Genomic DNA, 19,846 nt, shown 5'->3' with positions numbered 1-19,846 from the left:
AGGAAGAGGTGGCCATGCCTCAGTCTTCCCAGTCAGGCTGTGTGATCTCGGGCAAGTTACCTGCCCTCTCTGAACCTTATCCCCCATCTCAGAATATTAGGAGGACTGTGAGTGTTGCCTTCTGTAACTCATCTAGCAGGGCACCTGGCCCCTAGGAGATGCATAATAAATGCTCATCACTTGCCCTTTTCCACCTCCTCCTTGGCTTCTCTCCTTTGACTTGCATCCCTCCTCTTCCACACCTTACCCCACCGCTGCCCCAGCTTTCTGAGGCTTTTAAGCCCAGATGTACAAATGCATAGGCCAGAGACAGCCACTCCCTGAGGATTCCAGCCTGGCTCCCCAGTCTCCAAGCCCCCACCCGGTCTTATAGAGGGGAGGCAGGCAGGCACAGACCTCCTCTGGGACATCTGGGAGCTTGGGCTAGGCTGGGGTTGAGTTGAAGGAGTGTGGGCCTCATGAGAAGACAGGCAGCTGTCAACCCCAGGGCCCAGCCCTCCCCTCCCCCTGGCCAGACCTGCCTTCTGGGCATTCTCAGACACCTTCTGCCGTGGGCTACTTTAGCCAGACTTAAGGCCCTGCAGCCTATCTCTTCTCATGGTCCCCACCTGAGCAATTCTGATTTGATTGGTCTGAGGTGAAATGTGAGCATCAGGATCCTTTTTAAAAGCATACCCCCCCAACCCCTCTCCCCCAACCCTGCCAGTAATACCAGGGTGTAGCCAGGTTGACAGCCACCAATCTAATTCAGCCAAACCCACTCATTTTACAAATGATGAGACCAGACCCCAAGAGAGGGGTAGGGACTGGCCCAAGATCATGGGGGTTCCAGTGAGCAGATCTGGCCCTTCCTTTACTATGTTGTCCGGCTGGAGGTAGTGGAGAGAAGTGTTCCACAATGTGGCTGGCTTCTCCGGGGAGTGGGTATTTCTCATTTCCTAGCACTGAGATAGGAGGAGACTGGACCCAGGACTGGTTATAGACCGAGCCAGTACCCTGTGACAAAGTTGTCTGTTGATTGCCATGGAAACCCTGGAAGGCTGCCCAATCCAGGCCCTCACTGCCTCAGCCCCACCTGTGCCTCCCAGAATTTCCAACTGTTATCTCCCAAGTCTCACTGTCCCTCTCTCTCAGCCCCAGCCATGGACAGAGGGCAGGGAGGAACATCTGGCAGGTGTTGCCTTCCCAGCTGTAGGCATGTAGGCTCCCCACCTGGGCTGCCAGAACAGCAACCTTGCTCTTCCCCTCTCTTTCCCCAGCTGCCCTCCTGGCCTCAGAGGAGTGTAGCAGTCTGTGTCCCCATCCACAGGGCTCTGGGGGTCCACCTCTGGCCTCTCTGGTGTGACCAGTCCCAGGGGAGCATCTGTGGTGAATAATTCCGGCCCTCTCATTAACCCGCAGCCATGGAAGTGGGGGGTTGGGGGACAGCCTGCACCCAAGAAATTTGGGTTCTGCAAACGGACCTGGAGAGCTGGAAGCACAGACCCATCCCTTGCTCTGGGACCAGAAGGCTAACTAGAAACAAAAGGTGTGGGTTTGCCTCTTGGCCTTCCTTTAATCCCAGCCTTCACTGGAATTCTGCCTGGAGCTGCCCGGGTTTTTGTACATGGCCCGCGCACAGGTGTTGGAGCCCCTGGCATCCCCCTTCCTGACTGATCATGGCGAGTGTGGATGGCTCTCCGTGTCCACCGGCACAGGTTTCTAAGTATAGATGCCAGGCAGCCCCGTGGCTGCTGGTAAGTCCCAGGATGCCATCTGATCCTTAGCCTGGCCCCTGACGTGACCTGCAGCCAGTTGCTGAGGGGAGGGTATAGCTGTGTTTGGCGTGGCCCATCCCAGACTCCTGCTCTAGAGAACGGAACCGGCAGGTGAATCACCATAGACCGGGAGTGACCTCGGCCCTCCACCAACCCTCCTGTCTGATGGTCATCAGGAAGACGAGCCGCCTGTCACCTACTGGAGGACATAAACTAGGACCTGAAGGAACTGGCCGGGAGCCAGTGTTCTCCAGAGTTCTTGGCTCTGTCCCTGGTTCTTGCCACCCCACTGCTGTGTTCAGGTGTGAGCCAGAACCTTGCTAGAACCAGGGCTTGGGGTCCCCTGCACTGGCTGGGCAGCCCTGTCTTCCCTTCTTGGTTTCTAGTTCACGGTTTCTTTTTTGACAGAAGCTGGGATGGGCGGGGTGGGAATTCTTCTCGAAGCAGTATGGACTCTCAGTCTTCACCCCCTCTCAGGAGGCCCTCCTGGGACCATGGGGGCCTCTTGGGCTTGAGGGGGGCTTCAGAGCAGCTTCGACTTCCTGCTCGTCGGTGGCCGTGTGAGGTAACCCGCAGCAGCCAGTGGGGCTCATTCCCTAAAGTGCTTTCCAGGTGGAGATGCTCCGGAGAAGTTGCAGGTGGTCTGAAAGAACTTTCTAACTTGACCTCAGCCGGGCCTGTCACTGTGGGTGGCAGATGACATCCGTGTGTGAGGTCGGGGTTGCTGAGCTGCATAAGGCCTCGGCTGGAGGAGATAGCAGGCCTGCCCAGCCACTCACCCAGCCGGACCATCGTCTAGCTGGAGGTCCTGCTGAGAAGTGGGGGAGGGGGGCTGCCTTTTCTTTGTATATGGGTTCCCCTGGTTCCAGCACGCTTGCAAACCCTACCCCGCAGGCACTTCCCCCACCTTGACTGAACTAGCTTCAGGTCCGAGATCACTTGTAGGCATTGAAAAGCCCAGGTACTTTGTTTTCATGGTGGGGTCCCAGGGCCAGCATGCGACACCTCACTGAGAAGGCCAGGCCACCCCAGCCGTGGTGCCCAGGGCATCTGCCGCAGGGCTGCTTTCCTTCCCCATTTGCCTACAGAAATGAAACTTTAGAAGTTGCTAATCAGACAGAACCTGGGAAGGTGTCCCATTCTTCTCACAGGGTCTCCTGGCTCAGGGGTCCGTGGGACTCAGAGGTGTGGTCGGTGTGCACAGCTTTGCATTGGTTGCTACCATTTGAAAATCAGCTATTTTGTTTATTTATTTAAGATTTTATTTACTTATTTATTTGAGAGAGAGAGAGATTGAACACGAGCAAGGGGAGAGGGAGAGGGAGACTCACCGCTGAGCAGAGAGCCCAGTGTGGGGCTCTATCCTAGGACCCCAAGATCATGACCTGAGCTAAAAAGTCAGACGTTTAACTGACTGAGCCACCTGGGTGCCCCAAATTAGCTATTTTAAGATAAAGATCCAGATTTTTTTTTTCCATTATTTTCTATTTCTTTTCTCGAAAGAGGGGGAGAGAGCAGTGAGGGGGAGGGGCAGAGGGAGGGAGAGAGTCTTAAGCCAGCTCCATACCCAGCACTGAGCCCAACGCAGGGCTTGGACTCACAACCCCTGAGATCAAGACCTGAGCCAAAATCAAGAGCCAGGTACCAAATCCACTGAGCCACCCAGGCACCCCCAGATTTCCTTATAGTGAGATCTGACAACCCTCCCATTGCCTCCCCTCAGACCCCAACACTGAGCGAAGGCAGAGGGTGGGTTTCTGATTAGCATTGACCTGGCTGCTGTTGGCTTTCTGTCCAGTAAAGAAGTGTCTTTACTACTTTTGTCTCTAATAAAAGACAGATGGGAGGGCCACATCCTCACTGGTCTCGAGTCTTCCCATGGCCCCGCCCTGAAGCTTGTGTATTTGAAACCCTACTCCTCCAGGTAACGGGCTGACGGGCTGACGTGTAGATAGCTTTTTTGGCTGCAGCTTTTAGGTAGAGTGGAGTGGTCCTTCTCCCCACTGCAGTGATCCAACTCTGTAGCAGGGGGTAGGGGTTCGGAGATGGAAGGAGCAGTCAGAAATGACGACCGTGACCGTGTGCTAGCACTCTCATGTCCTAGACGGACGTGTGCTCTTCACACCTCGAGAAGGCCTGTCCTGGGAGAGGGGGCAGCAGCTTCAACTGTAAGTGGGACCCTGGATTGGCTCTTCTGTCCCAGTCCCCCCACCTCCCCCCCCAGTTTTGTCTTCGCTGACCCCTGGTTTGAAAATGGAGCATAAAGAGAGCAGAGGAGAAGGAAGGTGGCCTCTGCTGCCTCCTTCCTGTGCTGTGGGCTGATCCATGAAGCCTCCTGGCAATGGGAGAAACTTTCCACTAATTCGAAGCTTGAAGGGAGTATCTTTTTTCTTCCTTTTTTTTTTTTTTTTTTAAAGGAATGAATTTGAATGTATTCTTTCTCTTTCCTAGGTGGTTACTTTACTTCAATAAAGAACAAAGAATTTCCATTTCATAGTGTAGTTGGGGTTTTACTTTTTTTCCAGAAGGCAGATAGAAATTAATTCCTTTAATTTACTTTGAAAAAAATTGTTTTCCCTCAGGGTAGCTGTTGCCTCCCAAGCCTGTGACAGGTTGAGGAATGGCAGTGGGGGGAGGGGGGGAATAATTGAAGGAGCTTGGGATCCCACACAGGTAGGAGTGGAGTTCCTTAGATTGCCCTGCCTGAGGTCCCTGGGACTCCGGCAGGTGCACCTCACCCGTCCTTGGCTGAATTGTGTTGAGCTGCGAGAGTATGCAGGGTACTGGGCACGTTGTCCTGGCAGGTGGTTTGTCATAATAAACGAACTTACTTTGTTTGAGAAGTGGAAACTTGGTGTGGGTGGGGAGGAGAGGAATAGAAAGACCGAATGGAAGGAAGAAAATCCCTATTTGCATGATAATTTGGGGATTTGGGTTTCTAGGCTTGTCTCTGAATCTCTGTTCTGGAGAACTGCTGAGTCATCACGGGGGGGGCGGCGGTTGGGGGGATACACATTTGGTGAGCATGGAGGACACTCCAGGGCAGGGTGGTGGGTCGTTTCGTGCAGGTGTGTAAAGGTCAACGTCACCGCCATTGGTTTGGGACAATATTGCCAAATCGGTTTTCACAGTAGAGGGAAGGGGAAAGATGTCAAAACTGCATTTTGATGAAGAGTGCCTCAGAGGCCAATAAAGGGAACCACATGGATTAAACAAAGCTGCTTGCTGGGGACATTTATCTGACCAGTCTCCTGTCTGTGCTGTTACCAGCGGTTTCCTGTGATGTTCTTGTTTTATCATCTGGAAGAATTTCTGACAACCAAGGGCTTGTCCAGTCAATGATGAGCTGTTTGGTGCATATTTCGTATCTATTTTTCCAAATTTCAATGTGAATGCTCTAAACAGCTAGGAGATTCTTGTCCACGGTCCTGGAGATCGAAGAATATACAGACAAGACACGGGGCGGGGGTGTGAAATATGGCAAGACCCCAGGCCCCAGCGGGGTCCCCCACCACCAGCATCGCAAAAACCCCCCAGACTATTGCTCTAAGGACTCACAGCCAGTATCTCCTGTCAGCTTCAGTGTCGATGCCTGAGTCTACGATTTACAGCAGCATGAATGGACAATACCTCTTGTAGAAGAAAATCACACCGCTTGCTGACATCAATGAAAATGAGCTTAGATTCTGAAGAACTACAAGTTTATGTGAATCATTTGAGGTGGGATGTGTGGCCTTCCCTGACATAGAATATCTAGAAAATCTAGAAAGGGGCTGAAAAAGAAGAAGAAAAATCCTGATCCCCAATCCCACCCTCCCTTCCCTGCCACCCATCAGGTAGCTCTTGGAGCTTTCTTTATGGCGCTAAGCCATATTATATTGCTTTGCAATGACTTGTTTTGTTTTTTGTTTTTTGTTTTTTGTTTTTTAATGTCAGTCACTGGAGGACAGAGACGCATGCCATCTTTCCGTGTGTTTGCTCCAGCCTGGGTATCCCACGTGCCTCAGAGTGGTCAGAGCTGGAAGGATTTCCTTCCTCCTTGATGAGAGAAGAAAGAGCACAAGCTTTGAAGTCAGGCCTTGATTCAAATATTCCCTCTCTGTATTAGTTTTCTGTTGCTGTATAACAAATAACCACAAACACAGCATCTTAAAACATCCCCATTTCTTAGCTCACAGTTCTGTAGGAGGAGAAGGAGATAGAGGGGCTCAGGCCAGCTCAGCTAGCTTCCCAGTGTAGGATCTCATCGGGCCCAAGATTTTAAGGTGTCAGCAAGGCTGGCCTTTTATCTGGAAGCTTTGGGAAGGAGCCGCGTCTAGGTGCGTACAGGTTGTTGGCAGAAGCCAGTCCCTTCTGCCTGTAGGTCTGAGGCTCCCTTTCCCTTGCAGGTCAGCCAGGGGCCACTCTGTTCTGGAGGCCCCCTGCGTCCTTTCTCATGTGGGGCCTCCATCCTTGAAGTCACATAGAGTCCTTGTCACACCTCTGTCTCTCCCTTCCTCTCTGCTGCTTTGAACCCTGGAAAGGTTTTGACTGGGTATTAAATAAGGCGAGGTTGCAAGGTCCTGGACGGTGCTTGGTGAGGGTTCATTCTTTTTAATCCTTCTCTCCTTAAGCCAGTTTTATTTGGAATCTATCTTGTCTAATTCAGATACAGCAGAATTTCAAAGGGCTATCTCTGTCTGAAGTTTGTCATTCTCAAAAGTTGTCGTGATTCGTCATTTTTCTGTCCAGAGGCACAAAAAGAAACAAGCAGGCAACGTGCCCTCATCGTAACTTGGCTGTTTTTTCTGTCCTTCCCCCACCCCAGCCCTGGAGTTCCAGCGTCCAAGCTCAGCTGCTGTCTCTGGGAGCGCTGGGGGTGGGGGCGAGAGCTGGCTGCCTATGTCCTCTCGCAAGTGGTGGCTTCTGGTCCGCAGGCCGGCCTGCCAGCACCTGGTCCCTGCCACTCAGCGGAGGAGCCCAGCCCAGGCCACAGAGAGGCTGAGGAGGGCGCCAGGGCCGGCCTGAGTGCTCACCAGCTCTCCGTCTGTCCCTTCTGTGCTCCCTCAGGAGATCCTCAGCGAGCTCACGCTGGATGCCCTGCTGGACATGAACGAGGTCAAGGTGAAGGAGACGCTTCGGCGCTACGGGGCCAGTGCCGAGGAGTGTGGCCGTCTGCAGTACGCCCTTGCCTGCCTGCGGAAAGTGACAGGTCTGGGTAGGTAGGACCGGCCTCCCCAGTGTGGAGGCCAGCCCCGTCAGCTCCCTCTTCCTCCACCCAGTTTAGAACACCAGGCTGCCCTCTCCAGGCCTATCCTGATTCCCTGGGGCCACTGACGGGGGTGGGGTGAGTGTGACCCCGGGTTTCTGGGGCAGCTTGGAAAGGCCAGAGTGTGTGTGATTGGTCTGATCTGAGATAGAGGCTTTGCCTCCCGACTGCTCTGGCTAGGAAGGACCCAGGGAAGCGTTTACTATCATCAGAGACCTTAGTCTGGTCCACTGGGTGGGCCCTGTGTGATTTCCCCTCTTTTGAGCACATGCGTGGGGCTCTGAACCCTCCCTCGGCTCCCTGCATTCTAGCCCCCTCCCCACCTGGGCTCACCTCACCCCCAGCCTGCTCCCTGCTTTCTCCTGTCTCCACCAGCTGCTGGTTGTGTGCTCAGAAGGCAGAAGTACGATGAGAGAAATTGTGTGATGTTTCAGCTGTGAGTGTGTGCATGGCTGCCCCAGGCAAAGTGTGTCATCCTGGATTTACAAGGAGTTCCTTGGGAATTATTTCCAGGGTTTTTAAATCTTGCCTTGGAAGCTTTAAATGTCATGATTTCAGGTTGCCACCACACCGAGAAGACTTTACAGTGAACCTGATGAAAGGAATTAGTCCCATTTTTTAATGATCTGAGCCACCTGTCTTATTTCTGGCTGCCTGAGGCTTAAGGAAGCTACTGAACTTTATATTCTGCTTGATTTTTCCCCCCACAGAGGATTGGGCTTGATTTTTTTTCCCCCCCCGGACCCCACTGTCCCAAGTTCTCCTCTGAACGCAGAGCCCCGTATGGAGTGCTCCGCTTAGTTCCGAAGACCTCAATAGGCCAGGCCTCCCAGCAGGGGTCCAAGAATAAACATTTGAGGGACCTAGTCCGCATTCTCATGCCCACATTTTACAGAGGGGACTGAGCCTGGATTCAGGAAAGGGCTTTGCCGAGGACACACAGCACTGGGTGGCAGAGCTGGGGTTCCAGCCCCAGTCTCTGTGATTGACTAGCTTGTTTTCACATTGGGGAAATTCAGAAGTACTTGCCACCCAAGCTGGACCAGGGTGGGTAACTTGTCGGCCTTCCCTCCTTAAGCCTGAGTGGTAAAAGAACGGTGAAGGAGCCAGCACTCGGAAGGGTGGTGACCTGTTTGTGTTGGGAGGGTGACGGCCCGTCCTGGGTGCCAAGCTAGGGGGATCACCAACTCATTAAGTGCTAATTTATGAAGCCAGGCACTTGGCCTGTGTATGGTAACACCTTTCTCAGTGGTGGTGGGGAGCGCCTCTTGTGGCTAAAGCATCAGAGGCATGGGGTCCCACACCGGGCGTGCCCCAGAGCTGGGTTTCTTCCTCAGAGGGAACTTTTCTGCTCTGCCCTGGAAGAGGCCTCTGGGGGAAGATAAGGTCTTTTCCACATCCTTCTCATCTGGTCTTAGCTTATGGACCCTGTGTCCACAAGAGGGTCCTGGCCACACTCTACCCAAATGAGTCTGCCCAGCGGGGGCCTTCTGGGGACCAGCTGGGTACTGCCATCACCTTGCCTCTTAGGTCACGTGGTCAAAGTCTTTATTGCAACTAACAGGCCTTGGGGAGGGCAGTCTAGTGGTGGTTAAAGATGGACCACGGAATCCATGTGCCTGGGCCCAACACTCTCACGGGACCTTGGTCTGTGACTTCACCCCCACTGTGCCTCAGTTTCCTCATCTGTACAGTGGAGGTCATAATAGCATTCTCTCATCATGTTGTTGTGAGGATGAAATGAGCGAAGGTCAAGCGCTTTGACCAGAGCCTGACATATATTAGAGCTCTTTTCAGAATTGGGCTTGCGGGGTCATGGAAAATGTTGAACACATTTGCCTTTTGAGGCCCCTGGTCTTCAGGAAGGCAAGTGAGGAATGGTTCGCTGATGGCTGGTGAACAAAGACGATGATCTCTGCTGATGTTTCATGTCCCTCGTCCATAGCACATGTCTCATCACTACCCAGCCCTTCCTACTAAGGGACTCCCGTCCTTCTCGAGAGCCACTGCCGTTTAACTGGTGTTGGCATGTGCATCAAGACCCATGTGCCGTCCCTGGGCGGCTCAGAGCAGCAGATTTCCAGTGGGCAATGGGAAGAGCCTGGGACTCGTTTCATTGGGGGGCACATTTGCACAGGGAAGGTGGAACTCGCTCTTCCGTGCCCTCAGTGAGAGCCAGGCCAGAGCCTCTAGGAGGCCAGTCTCTAAGTCACAGTTGTGGCTGCAGGTTCTACAAGAGCAAACACAAGGAACACATGGACTGAGTCACTCCCTCCATGGAGCTGATTCCTGAGGAGAAAGTCCGAGGCAGTGAGATAGGGAGAAGGGTCCTCGAGGAGGGAGGACATGTGCAGAGCCCCTGAGCATTGTGAAGGCCATTGTCTCTCCACCGTCCCGGATAAATGGCTGTCCGGGCTGGGCCGGAGCACCTCTGATGACAGAGAGCTCTGTAGCTCAGCAGGCCGGGCCATATTTGTGGGATGTTTAGGATAGACAGCCTTGAGGAAGGAGGCCTAGCGCAGCGGTCGGGACCAAGGGCGCTGTTCCCGTCCCACTCATGCTTAGCCGCCTGACCTCGTCAGTGTTCCTGGCCTCCCTGACGTGCTGGGAAGACTGAGTGAGACAGGGGAGAAAGCACGACGTGGAATAACTCCACTGCAGAAGTCTGTTTTGTCTTGAGTCAACACCTACCTTCGCGTACTTTCCCCTCACTGGTGAAATAAGGACGGTGTCTTTTCCTTTCGCACCAAGGGGTCCCTGTAGATGGGCTGCTTTCTCCCTGCCCCCTGACCTTTGGTATCTCCCCATTCTTTATAAGCTTCAACCTAAAGTCCTTTGTGAGGCCTCCGAGACCTCCTGAGGAGGCCTCTTGCATCTCTCTGGCTCATCCTGACCTCTCCAGGCATGAGGAACTCACCGTAGTCACCAGAAGCCGCCGTGTGCTCCGTGCCTTTGCATGTGCTATTTCCTCTGCCTCGTGTCCCTGCTTCACCTTCTCCATGCAGTGCAGGCCAGGTGCTGCCTCCTCTAGGAAGCCCCCGACCTCCAGGCTAGTTAGGGTCCCCCTCCTCCGTGCTCCCTCAGGACCTGGGCATCTCTGTCTCAGCACACTGCTGTCCTCTTCTTTGGACTTTTGAGCACAGTGGATGCCTTTTTTCATGGCCTGACACCCGGCCTCCAGCATAAGCTCGAATGAATGGACAGACTGAGCCGTTGAGTTGGAACTGCCCAGAGCCTCAAGGGGTCCACTGTGTGGGCAGCCGTAAGTCCCGGGCTCCTCTCTGAAGGAATTGGCTGTTGATGGTCTTCGAACTGGATCTCTTTCCTAGCAAATTCCTGGGGCTACGGGAAAGGTTACTACGCCCCCTTTCCCGGTGTTTGAATTTTCTTGATACGGAGTTATCCCCTTTGAGCACCCCAGCTTCCCCTTCCTGCCTCTTCAAGATCAGTTACTACTTCCCTCTCTAAGGTCACCCGTTTTGGGGTTGGGTTCCCCGGCTTGCTCCCCACAGACCTGCCAGCAAGAACTCTGGATGAGCCATTCTGTTTCCTATAAAATGGGCACAGTAGTATCTGAGCCCATGGCCTCAGAGTCACAGATGACATGGGAGGTGATGTGTGTGCACGAGAGGCCCGTATAAAGACTGGGAGGGGGCTGTGGCAGCCCTGGGCAAGGTGTTACCGTCTTGGGGCCCTGGCCACCTCACCGCTAGCTAGTAAGTCCCTCTAGCTCTGACCCTCGGTGACTCGACTTCTTGGCCCACAGGAGGGGAGCACAAAGAGGACTCAGGCTGGAGTTCATTGGATGCCCGGCGGGAAAGCGGCTCAGGGCCTTCTGCGGACACCGTCTTGCCAGCTGGCCTGCCCTGGCCGCCAGGGGGCGCTCCGCCGGGCAGAATGGGCGGCAGCACCCAGGGCCCACGCTCCGTGTCTGTGTCCGCTTTGCCCACCTCGGACTCCCCGGTCCCGGGCTCCTGCGAGGGCCTCTCGGACACCTGTGTCCTCCTGCACACCAGCGGCCGGCTGACCCCCCGGGCCCTGCACAGCTTCATCACGCCCCCGACCACACCCCAGCTGCGAAGGCACACCAAGCTGAAGCCGCCGCGGACGCCGCCGCCGCCCAGCCGCAAGGTCTTTCAGCTGCTGCCCAGCTTCCCCACGCTCACCCGGAGCAAGTCCCATGAGTCTCAGCTGGGGAACCGCATCGACGAGGTCTCCCCGATGAGGTGAGTGTTCCTGCCAGGCTGGTGCTCAGTGTGCTGCCCCACGGAAGTTCTGTTCACAGTTTTCTCATCATAAAGGGAGTGCGGGCTTTATTTTCAAAGGACCAAAAAAAAAAAAAAAAAAAAAATCAGTCAACCTAGAAGGGTGCGAAGTGAACAGTGCCTCGGTGTCTCAGACCACACTCCGGGCTTCTTTAGCACTTTGGGCTGAATCCTGCCTGCTAGGTTCTTTCTGTGTGCGCGCGCGCACTCGGACTGGTACCATGCATCAGTCAGGATAGACTGGGTCACGCGGCGGTAACAACCCCTAGCTCTCCGGGTCTTAAAACAAGAAAGATTGATTTCTTGCTCATGCAACTTGCCCACTGTGGGTGGGCCTCACTCCAGGTCCCAGGCTGACAGAACAGCCACTTTGTGGAACATTGTCTGGAACCTTCTGCAGAGGAAAAAAGAATTTCAACGTTACATGCTGGTAATCACGTGCTTTTTCCTGCAAGTTCCATTCACGATGCACGGCTCCACCCAAACAAAGGAACCAAGAAATGTCATTCTCCTGTGTACCCAGATGGGGAGAACTAGAATATCTGGCTGGAACGTCTCATGATTATCAGATATCATGTACTCTGTTCTAGAACCTGTCTCTTTTCCTCTGAAGATTTATTCATTTATTTGAGAGAGAGAGAAGGCACACAAACACAAGCTAGGGTAGGCCAAAGGGAGAGGGAGAGAGAATCCCCAGCAGACTCCCCACTGAGCACAGTCTGACGCGGGACTCGATCTCACGACCCTGAAATCACGACCCGAGCTGAAACCAAGAGTTGGACGCCCAACCGACTGAGCCACCCAGGTGCCCCAACCTGGGTGGCTTTTTTTCCACTTACCTTGATATCTAAGAACTTAATGACTTTACATCTTAAAATATCTTACTCTTTTACATTAAAAAAATTCTTTTTTTTTTTTTTTTAAGATTTTATTTATTTGACAGACAGAGATCACAAGTAGGCAGAGAGAGGGGGGTGGAAAGCAGGCTCCCCACTAAGCAGAGAGCCCAGTGCGGGGCTCGATCCCAGGACCCTGGAATCATGACCCGAGCTGAAGACAGAGGCTTTAACTCACTGAGCCACCGAGGCGCCCCCATAAAAAACATTCTTAACCTAGGTACTTAAACAGGTACTAATGGTGACATGGTCCAAGACGCAGAAGCTTCATAGCTCTTGTAGCTTGGAGGGGCCGACAGTGTGCAGTTTCCCCACCATTTTTCCTCAGTCACCCCATTCCCCTCGCAGAGCCAGCCGGATTATCAATTTTGTATATACCTATAATTATTCAAACTACCTCATTTTTTTAACTTCTTCATCTCATTGCATCTGTAGTTTAACTATCTCCTCCCCTTCTGACAGACCTTCAGGTCACTATTGGTTTTGCTTTTATAAGAATTGCCCTCACCAGTGTACTCTCGTGGGCAGGGCAGAGGGGAAGCAGGGAGTCCTCTCTGGGTGCCTCCTACCTTCTTGTACCTCTGAGGGTCGGGGACTTGGCTTTTCTTCTGACATGGGCTCTCCTTTTCTGGTCTTGAGTAGGCTTGCTCCCCATGTCCCAGTACAGGCTGTCCTGGGTCCCCTATGGGATGGGCGCTGGACATCTCTGATGGTTTTAAGTATACATCACCCAAGGAGAGAAATCTGTGCTGTGACGTGCCGTGCCCCTCCTCATCAGCCTGTCCTGCCGGGGCCTGGTCGTCTCCCCCAGTCCTCCAGAAGGGGCCGCAGCCTTCTTCCCCTTCTGGGTCCTCCTGTCCCAGAGAGCACAGTGTAACTACTGTGAGGACACAGGACATGGGTAATCAGAGGTCATCTTAGTGAGTAAAGCCGGTGCGTCTGTTTCTCGTTTTCCCCTGAGAAGAGCGTCAGAAGGGCTGTGGTCTCATTCTGGGCTCTGGGTGGAGAACAGACCCTCAGGCAAGTGACCCCATAGCTGGTGAGCTGGGCCTCACCCTGGGATTCTGAGTCAGGTCCACACAGAGCCACTTGGGCTAGCACTGACATGGACACTCAGGCTATCTTGCTGCTCTCAGTGAGCCCAGAGGGCAGACCAAGTGGTCTGGGGCTCCCCTCATTTTCTTTGTCGCTGGGATAGCAGCACCCCCTGGGGAGGCTTGCTTGGGGCATGTCCCCACCTGGCCCTTCTTGAGGGCCCCCTCGCTCTTCTCAGGACTGTTCTCCTCATCCTCCTGCTCCATCCACATCCCCTTCTCCTGCCTGGACCCTGAGCACCCCTCCCCCTCCCCGCAGACTATGCCCCCATAGTCTGGGCAGTGTGTCCCTGCTTGTGGGCGTTTGACCTCAGGAGACTGTGAGGCTGTTTGCTCAGTGGCGAAGCAGAGTGAACCCTACCAGTTGGCATGGCTGGTGAGACTTGGACAAGCTGACATAGGAAGCACGCAGCACAGGGGTAGTTCCAGTGCCCCTGGCGGGAACTTCTAGCCCTTTCCATTGAGGAACCGTCCTTACAATCACACAGCCGGCCTGGCCCCATGCACCAGGGGCTTGAAGCCCTTACCTGAGCATGTCGCCTGCTCCCTCCCAAGGGGGAAGGTTCTGGGGAACATGCTGAGACAGCATAGTGATGTCATGCCACTTTCTCTCTTTTTTGTCTCCTGCAGGTTTGGTAAGAGTGATTCATTTTCATCCCTTCTGCCACCCGGGAATCGTGTTTATGTCGCCGTCCCCGTCAGGGGTGGATTTCCTTGACCCTCAGCCCACTCCAGCCTTTCCACTGTCTAGAAGCGGAGGTGCTGGGATCGCCTCAGGAAGTAGCTCTAGGACAGGTGGCCTCCGCCCAGCCAGGAGCCTCTGTCTGTGAACCAGGGGCCTGGAGAGCATCATGGGCTGTGGACAGTTCCCACTCAGGCCCTCTCTGTCCCTGGCCATCCCCACAGGTGACCTCTGGCAGGGAGCCTTGTATGCTGGGCTTTTGCGGTCATGTGGAGGCACGCGGCCATCAGTCTGGTGTAGGTGGATATTAGCTGATGTATGGGCACCCCTCTTCTCAGGAGAGAGGCAACCCAGAGACAGGAATGTGGCTTGACTCTACACGAGGCCCCAAGAGATGGGGGGGTGCCTTTCTCTACCTGTCCACCTCGAGGCTGGATGCAGGTCTTGCACTGGGCTGCGCTGTGGGCCTTTTCTTTCTTGAGTCAGAGCAGAGGGCAAAGACCTTGGCTCTGGGGTCTGCTTTGGATCATCTCTGTGCAAATACAGAGACGTCTGGTTTGGGCCTGAGTGAAAGAGCCATTTATTTTTGTCCTATCCTGAGCTGGCTGAGCGCAGTGACGGAGCTGTGGGTGAGGGGCGGGGGGGGCGGTGGGGACAGGATAGGAGTCCGGAGCTCTGCCGAAATGAAGTTGGCTGCCGGCCCCCAACGGGGGCATAGGGTAAGCAAGGAGGGAGGCTGTACAGCCCCTTCCCTGGGGCACAGGCACAAACCTCAGGGCCCTCCTCAGAGCCTCGGGGGAGAATCCAGCGCCCATATCCCTAGGACAACCCATCCCATCCACCGCCCTGTAACAGCAGGGACCGCAGCAGTGGGACTACTTGCTTAGTGGCAAGACAAGGTCTTCAGGGTGAGGATTTCCTCTAGATCCAGGGTACTTGGTGTCTGGCCCATGTGTTATTTCCCTTCCCCGATTGTACGGACACTGCAGACATTGCAGGTCAACCGTAGGTGGTATATATGGTTGAAATCTCATTCTTCCATAGTCCGATTCTTAGACCGGCAGCCTGAGCCCTTCTGGACCCATGTGCTTTGCTGGCCTTGGCTGCTCACAGTGACGTGAGTCCCAGGAGGGAACTGGGACAGGTCAGCCTCAGGTCAGATGTGCCAGAGAGAGCTAGGGTGGTGTGCTGGTGGATTTCTGAATCATCACCGGGTAGCGGGGGGCACTTTGGTCCTGATCAGACTCCCCTTGGTGGGGGAGAAGGAGTCAGCACCTCCAGCTGGCCCTTCTCTATGTGCTCAGGTATAGGATCCTTGGCATTAAGTGACCCAGCACTTAATGAGCTCTGAGTGTATGCCTGGCCAGCATATGGGGACAGGTGCAGAGTGGGGGGCGGGGTTGTTGCTGACTCCGAGGACCCGAGACAGCCACAGATCCCTCAGGCACCAAGTTCCTGATTTTTCTGGGTTATGGTTCCTTTCGATAACTGGATAAAAGTTTAAACCCTCCTTCCAGGGAAAAGCCCACGAAATTTAGCAATCCAGAGGATTTCTCAGAACCCCTGAAGCCCACCAGAACTCAGTTGAGAACCCCTCCTCCTCCAGGGGGAGCTAGGCAGTGCTAAATCAGGGCAGAAGCAGGACGGAGGAGGGTGGGGAGGCCAGGGCAGGAGGCAGTGGGACATGGGGGCTGCTGGTAGATGGAGGGGTTGCCCCCAACCACTCTTCCCCTTCCTGACCTGTAAGGCCTGAACACTGAGGGTGCTGTTTTGTCTTTTTTAAAAAGATTTTATTTATTTATTCGGGAGAGAGATCACAAGTAGGCAGAGCAGCAGGCAGAGAGAGAGGGGGAAGCAGGCTCCTTGCCGAGCAGAGAGCCCGATGTGGGGCTCAATCCCAGGACCCCGAGATCACAACCCAAGCTGAAGGCAGAGGCTTAACCCACTGAGCCACCCAGAACCCCAGAGGGTGCTGTTTTTATGGGGAACCCAGGATTAGGGCAGGGAGACCTAGGGTGCCCTCCAGGAAGACAGGATGCTTACCCCAAAGCTCGTGGCGTGAGTGCGACCCCTCCAGAAGCCAGTGGGATGGGCCCAGGTAGGGGTGTGGGAAAGCTTTACCTTGACCTTGCTCTCTGCCTGGCGAGACCTGGCACTGGAGGTGCTCAGAGCAAAGTTCTTAAGGTGCTTGCAGCTGTAAAGGTACGGGATGGGCTAACCAGCCTCAAACCCTCTGCTGCTAAGGGCCAGAGACCTCTGACCCACTAAACGAGAGACTCACATTAACCCGTCGCAAACCTGTGATCTGTGGATGCATCTGTGCGGGAGTACAGGAGGTGGATATTGGTGGGGACTCCTGTCCTCACCATTGCTTTGCCTCTTGCCTCTCAAGGCTGCCTCCCCCAGCAGCTAGGAGCCACACGGGGACGGTCTCCATACCATGTGTAGAGACCAGACAGTGATGTTACCAGGAGAAGCAGGGCCAGGCATGAGGGTAACTAGGCCGCCCCATTGGTCTACCTGGCCTGTCCCTGTTCAGGGACACCTTTACTGATCAGTAGGTCCTGTCCCCCACACAGCCTGTGATCTGGGACCTAGAAGGCCACAGACACAGGCCTCCTCAGCCTGCCGGACCTGGCCTCTTTCCCTGCAGATCTTCCACACGGATCCCCACAGATGGTACGAAGGGATATCGGGCTGTCGGTGACTCACAGGTAGGTCCAGCAAGGCTGGGATGGGAAGGGGGCCTGTATGGGCCGGGGCCCCGCACTGAGGGGTCGCTCTTCATTGAGGGGGGAGCGTCTGTCCTGATCCCTGTTCTCAGAGCTCTTTGTCTCCGGTCTGTCCATCACCTCTGTGAACACAGCCCTGCAGCCACCTGGAGCCCCTGCCCATCACCAGTGGCTGTGTGGGCTTGCCGGACCCTCCCTGCCCCTCCATCTGCTGAGGGAAAACACGGGTCTCAGGAGAAACACCATCAAAGTCTTGGGGAAAAGGAGCTAGGAGCTTCCTGCAGGTCCCGTGGGAGACCACCTAGGCCCATGACTCCTGTGGCCCGTCCCTAAAGTTCTCGGCTTGGCAGTCTGTATTTCCAGCAGCTTCTGGGGACTCTGGTGGCTGGTGCGTGTTGGCATGGGCTGACGTGGGCCCATGACATGGACCAGCCCCAGGGCTGGGCCTCAGCACCTGTGAGACTGGTGTGAACCACAAACAGCAGGTCTGTCACGCTGGACAGCCCACAGAACGGCACCTCGGGACGCCTGTGTCCTGGCTGTCCCTGCTAGAGGCCATTGGGAACACAACAGGGCACTATTGCCTGGAGCTTTGCGACTTGCCGGGACCTTTGGTCTCCCCCTGAGCCCGTGAGCTGCAGCTGCAGGGATCCTGGGAGGCTGGCCTGGAATTCTCGCCCAGAGGTGGAGACCCAGCTGGGGCTCTGAGGACTTGAGGAATTTGCCTGAGGTCACACTGCTGGGAAGATAGTGGTTGAGTCCTGTGGCCAGCACCCAGGCCCCTCGGCAGCCTGGTCAGGGCTGATCCCCGTCCCCCGGAATCTCGTGAAAGAGAGACTGTGACACCACTGTGGGGACCGGCCCTTTACAGGAAGGTCCAAGGGCCTCCCTCCGTATGCAGCACCCCCAGTGGGATCGTCGTAGGGCACAAGAGGGAAGCCTGGGTTTGCCCGGCTGCAGACAGGAATCTTAGTCTTGGAGACTCCATTTTCCCCTCTGCAAATGAGACTTCCAGTCCAGTGCTGAGGATGAAAAGGGGTGTCACGCAGCCGAGCTTCACCTTCCAGGCCCTGGGGCGTGTTGGTGTGTGAGCACAGACTCCAGCCCCAGATCCAGTGTGTGAGGGACACCAGGATGGGCTGGCCACTGTTCTGTCTTGGGTGCATCTGGTTTCACAGAGGCTGGGGGGCCGTGGCAGCTCGCCCCCATGTGCTTCCCAGATCACTGCTCCCTTCCCCCTGCAGCAGCGAGGTCCAGAGGCTGCCCCCAAGCAGGGAAGCAGCACCCCTCTTGTCCAGTGTTGCCAGGCTGCCCTGCCTTGCCCCACCCAGGTCCTGGGCTCACAGTCATACCTGCTGGGTTTTTTAAACCCAGGTTCCAGGCCTCTCTCTCTCTCTCTCTCAACAGGAAGGCCTAGCGTTTTAGTCTAATCATGGTCCTTCCCTGGTCTGGGGATGCTTTTACCCCACACCCCACAGCCCTGGCTGGCCCTTCTCAGGCCCAGACCTGACTTCTGTTTTGCCCTGTTTTCAAGATTTCCAAGGGGGGGTTGTGTCAGACACCTCAGCACTGCTCCCCTTATCCCCACCATTTGCACGAGGAGATGAAAGCCCAGAGAGTGCTGTGTATCCCAGAGAGACAGGATTAGGGCTCCTTACAAGGCACGCTGGCGACATGGGTGCCTGTGTCCTAGTCCCTGGACACCTGTGTTGGGCGGGTAGAGACAGCGCTCGTGTGCACTACACATTCGCACACGTGAGCTCTCCAGGTCTCTGCGAGGGGAGCATGTGGGCCTTGTTTGTAGAGGCTCTGAGGCATCCCACAGCCAAGAGGAGCTGGTAGGGTTCACAGTGGAGCGGTCTGACCCCAAAGCCCATGCTCTTTCTCTGTGCTTTGCCTCAGTGGTTTCCCCAAGAAGGTGTGCAGCTCTGAGTTCAGGGACCTGGGGTCTGGACCCCCTATGCAGCATCCCAGCTGTGTGACCTCAGGAAAGTCCCCTAACCTCTCTGGTTCCCTTGCCTGTGTACTAAGAATCTCAGAGCTGCCTAACTCTCTGGGGCTTGTAAGCATCACGTGAGCTCATGCTCATGGATGCATTACCAACCCTTCCCCAAATATTGTTGCTATTTGTTCTATTGTTACTATGATAGACTCCGCTTTCAAAGAACTGTTCCTCCAAAAAAATGTGAGTTCTTTCTGCCCTTTGGCCTCCCCACCCTGTGGACTGCCTTAGACTATCTCTGCCGGGCACCACTCACTCAACCCCTGTCCTTCCTTCCAATCTATCTTTTGTGGGGGTTTTTTTTGTTTTGTTTTGTTTTTGTTTTGTTTTTTTAAAAATTTTGATTTAGTTTGGATTGAAAGATGTTCAGAATTCAGGAGGTATAGAGGGTGTCTGTGTGGTCCCTTCCTGCTGCTGCCCCAGCCCTCTGGGTCCCCCTGTAGGCAGGTCTTGGCAGTTTCTTGAGTTATTTCTGTCCAAGCAAATACAGGTATGTATTATACACACTGTCCTATCCTTTGCTTCTTTTCTTGTAAAGATGGAGGCATCATTACTTAGAGCTGAGGGCACCAGTGCATTTTCACATGTGGATACACCCCTGTGTTCCACCCAGATGAAGCTCCAGAACATTCCAGCCCTCCAAAAAATTGATCTTCGGGCCCTCTGGGAGCATAGCACTACCACCCAGGGGATCCTGTTCACTTCTGTCCTCATTGGTTACTTTTTCCTGTATTTGAACTTCATATAAAAGGAGTCTTGTTGTACTTTTCCCCCGATAATGTAACTTGGAGGTTGTCCCGTATTTGCACAGAATGAGCCTTCTTATTTTATTCTCTGGCCTCATGGTGTCCAGTGGTGTAGTTGAACGGTACTTCGCATCGTCAGCCACCAGCACATCTCAGTACCATGGGCTGTTCAGTCTTTTGCTGCTGCAGGCACACGGCAGGGGGTAACCTTGTCTGTACCTCATTTGCCACCCGTGGGAGTGTTGGTTGGATCGATTCCTATGTTGGGAATTGCTCGGTATGCGCACTTGTAATCTCGATGGCAACTGCCAGAGGGCTGGCATCTGTGACCACACTGAGTTGGGGATTTTGGCAAAGATGACATTGTGGCTGGGAACTCAGAATGCCCAGGGGCAGGCCGTGGGCCTGGGTGTCCCTCCCCTGC

General features: G+C 54.6%; 1 protein-coding gene across 5 annotated transcripts in view; it reads left to right on the top strand.

Moving 5' to 3' along the window:
- Window positions 1-19,846, top strand: part of KSR1 (kinase suppressor of ras 1) — a 141,105-nt gene that overhangs the window by 94,372 nt on the left and 26,887 nt on the right. For all 5 annotated transcript variants that reach the window (XM_032845360.1, XM_032845361.1, XM_032845362.1 and 2 more), the window contains exons 3-6: window positions 6,807-6,954; window positions 10,772-11,231; window positions 13,891-13,895; window positions 16,596-16,656. In XM_032845360.1, the coding sequence (XP_032701251.1) occupies window positions 6,807-6,954; window positions 10,772-11,231; window positions 13,891-13,895; window positions 16,596-16,656 (674 nt within the window). The remainder of the gene's footprint in view (window positions 1-6,806; window positions 6,955-10,771; window positions 11,232-13,890; window positions 13,896-16,595; window positions 16,657-19,846) is intronic.

The sequence above is a fragment of the Lontra canadensis genome, unplaced genomic scaffold, assembly GCF_010015895.1.
Source record: "Lontra canadensis isolate GAN:19392208 unplaced genomic scaffold, GSC_riverotter_1.0 scaffold163, whole genome shotgun sequence".
NCBI classification, from domain to species: domain Eukaryota; kingdom Metazoa; phylum Chordata; class Mammalia; order Carnivora; family Mustelidae; genus Lontra; species Lontra canadensis.
The sequence above is the reverse complement of the archived record's forward strand: the minus strand, read 5'-3'. Positions and strand labels throughout refer to the sequence as shown.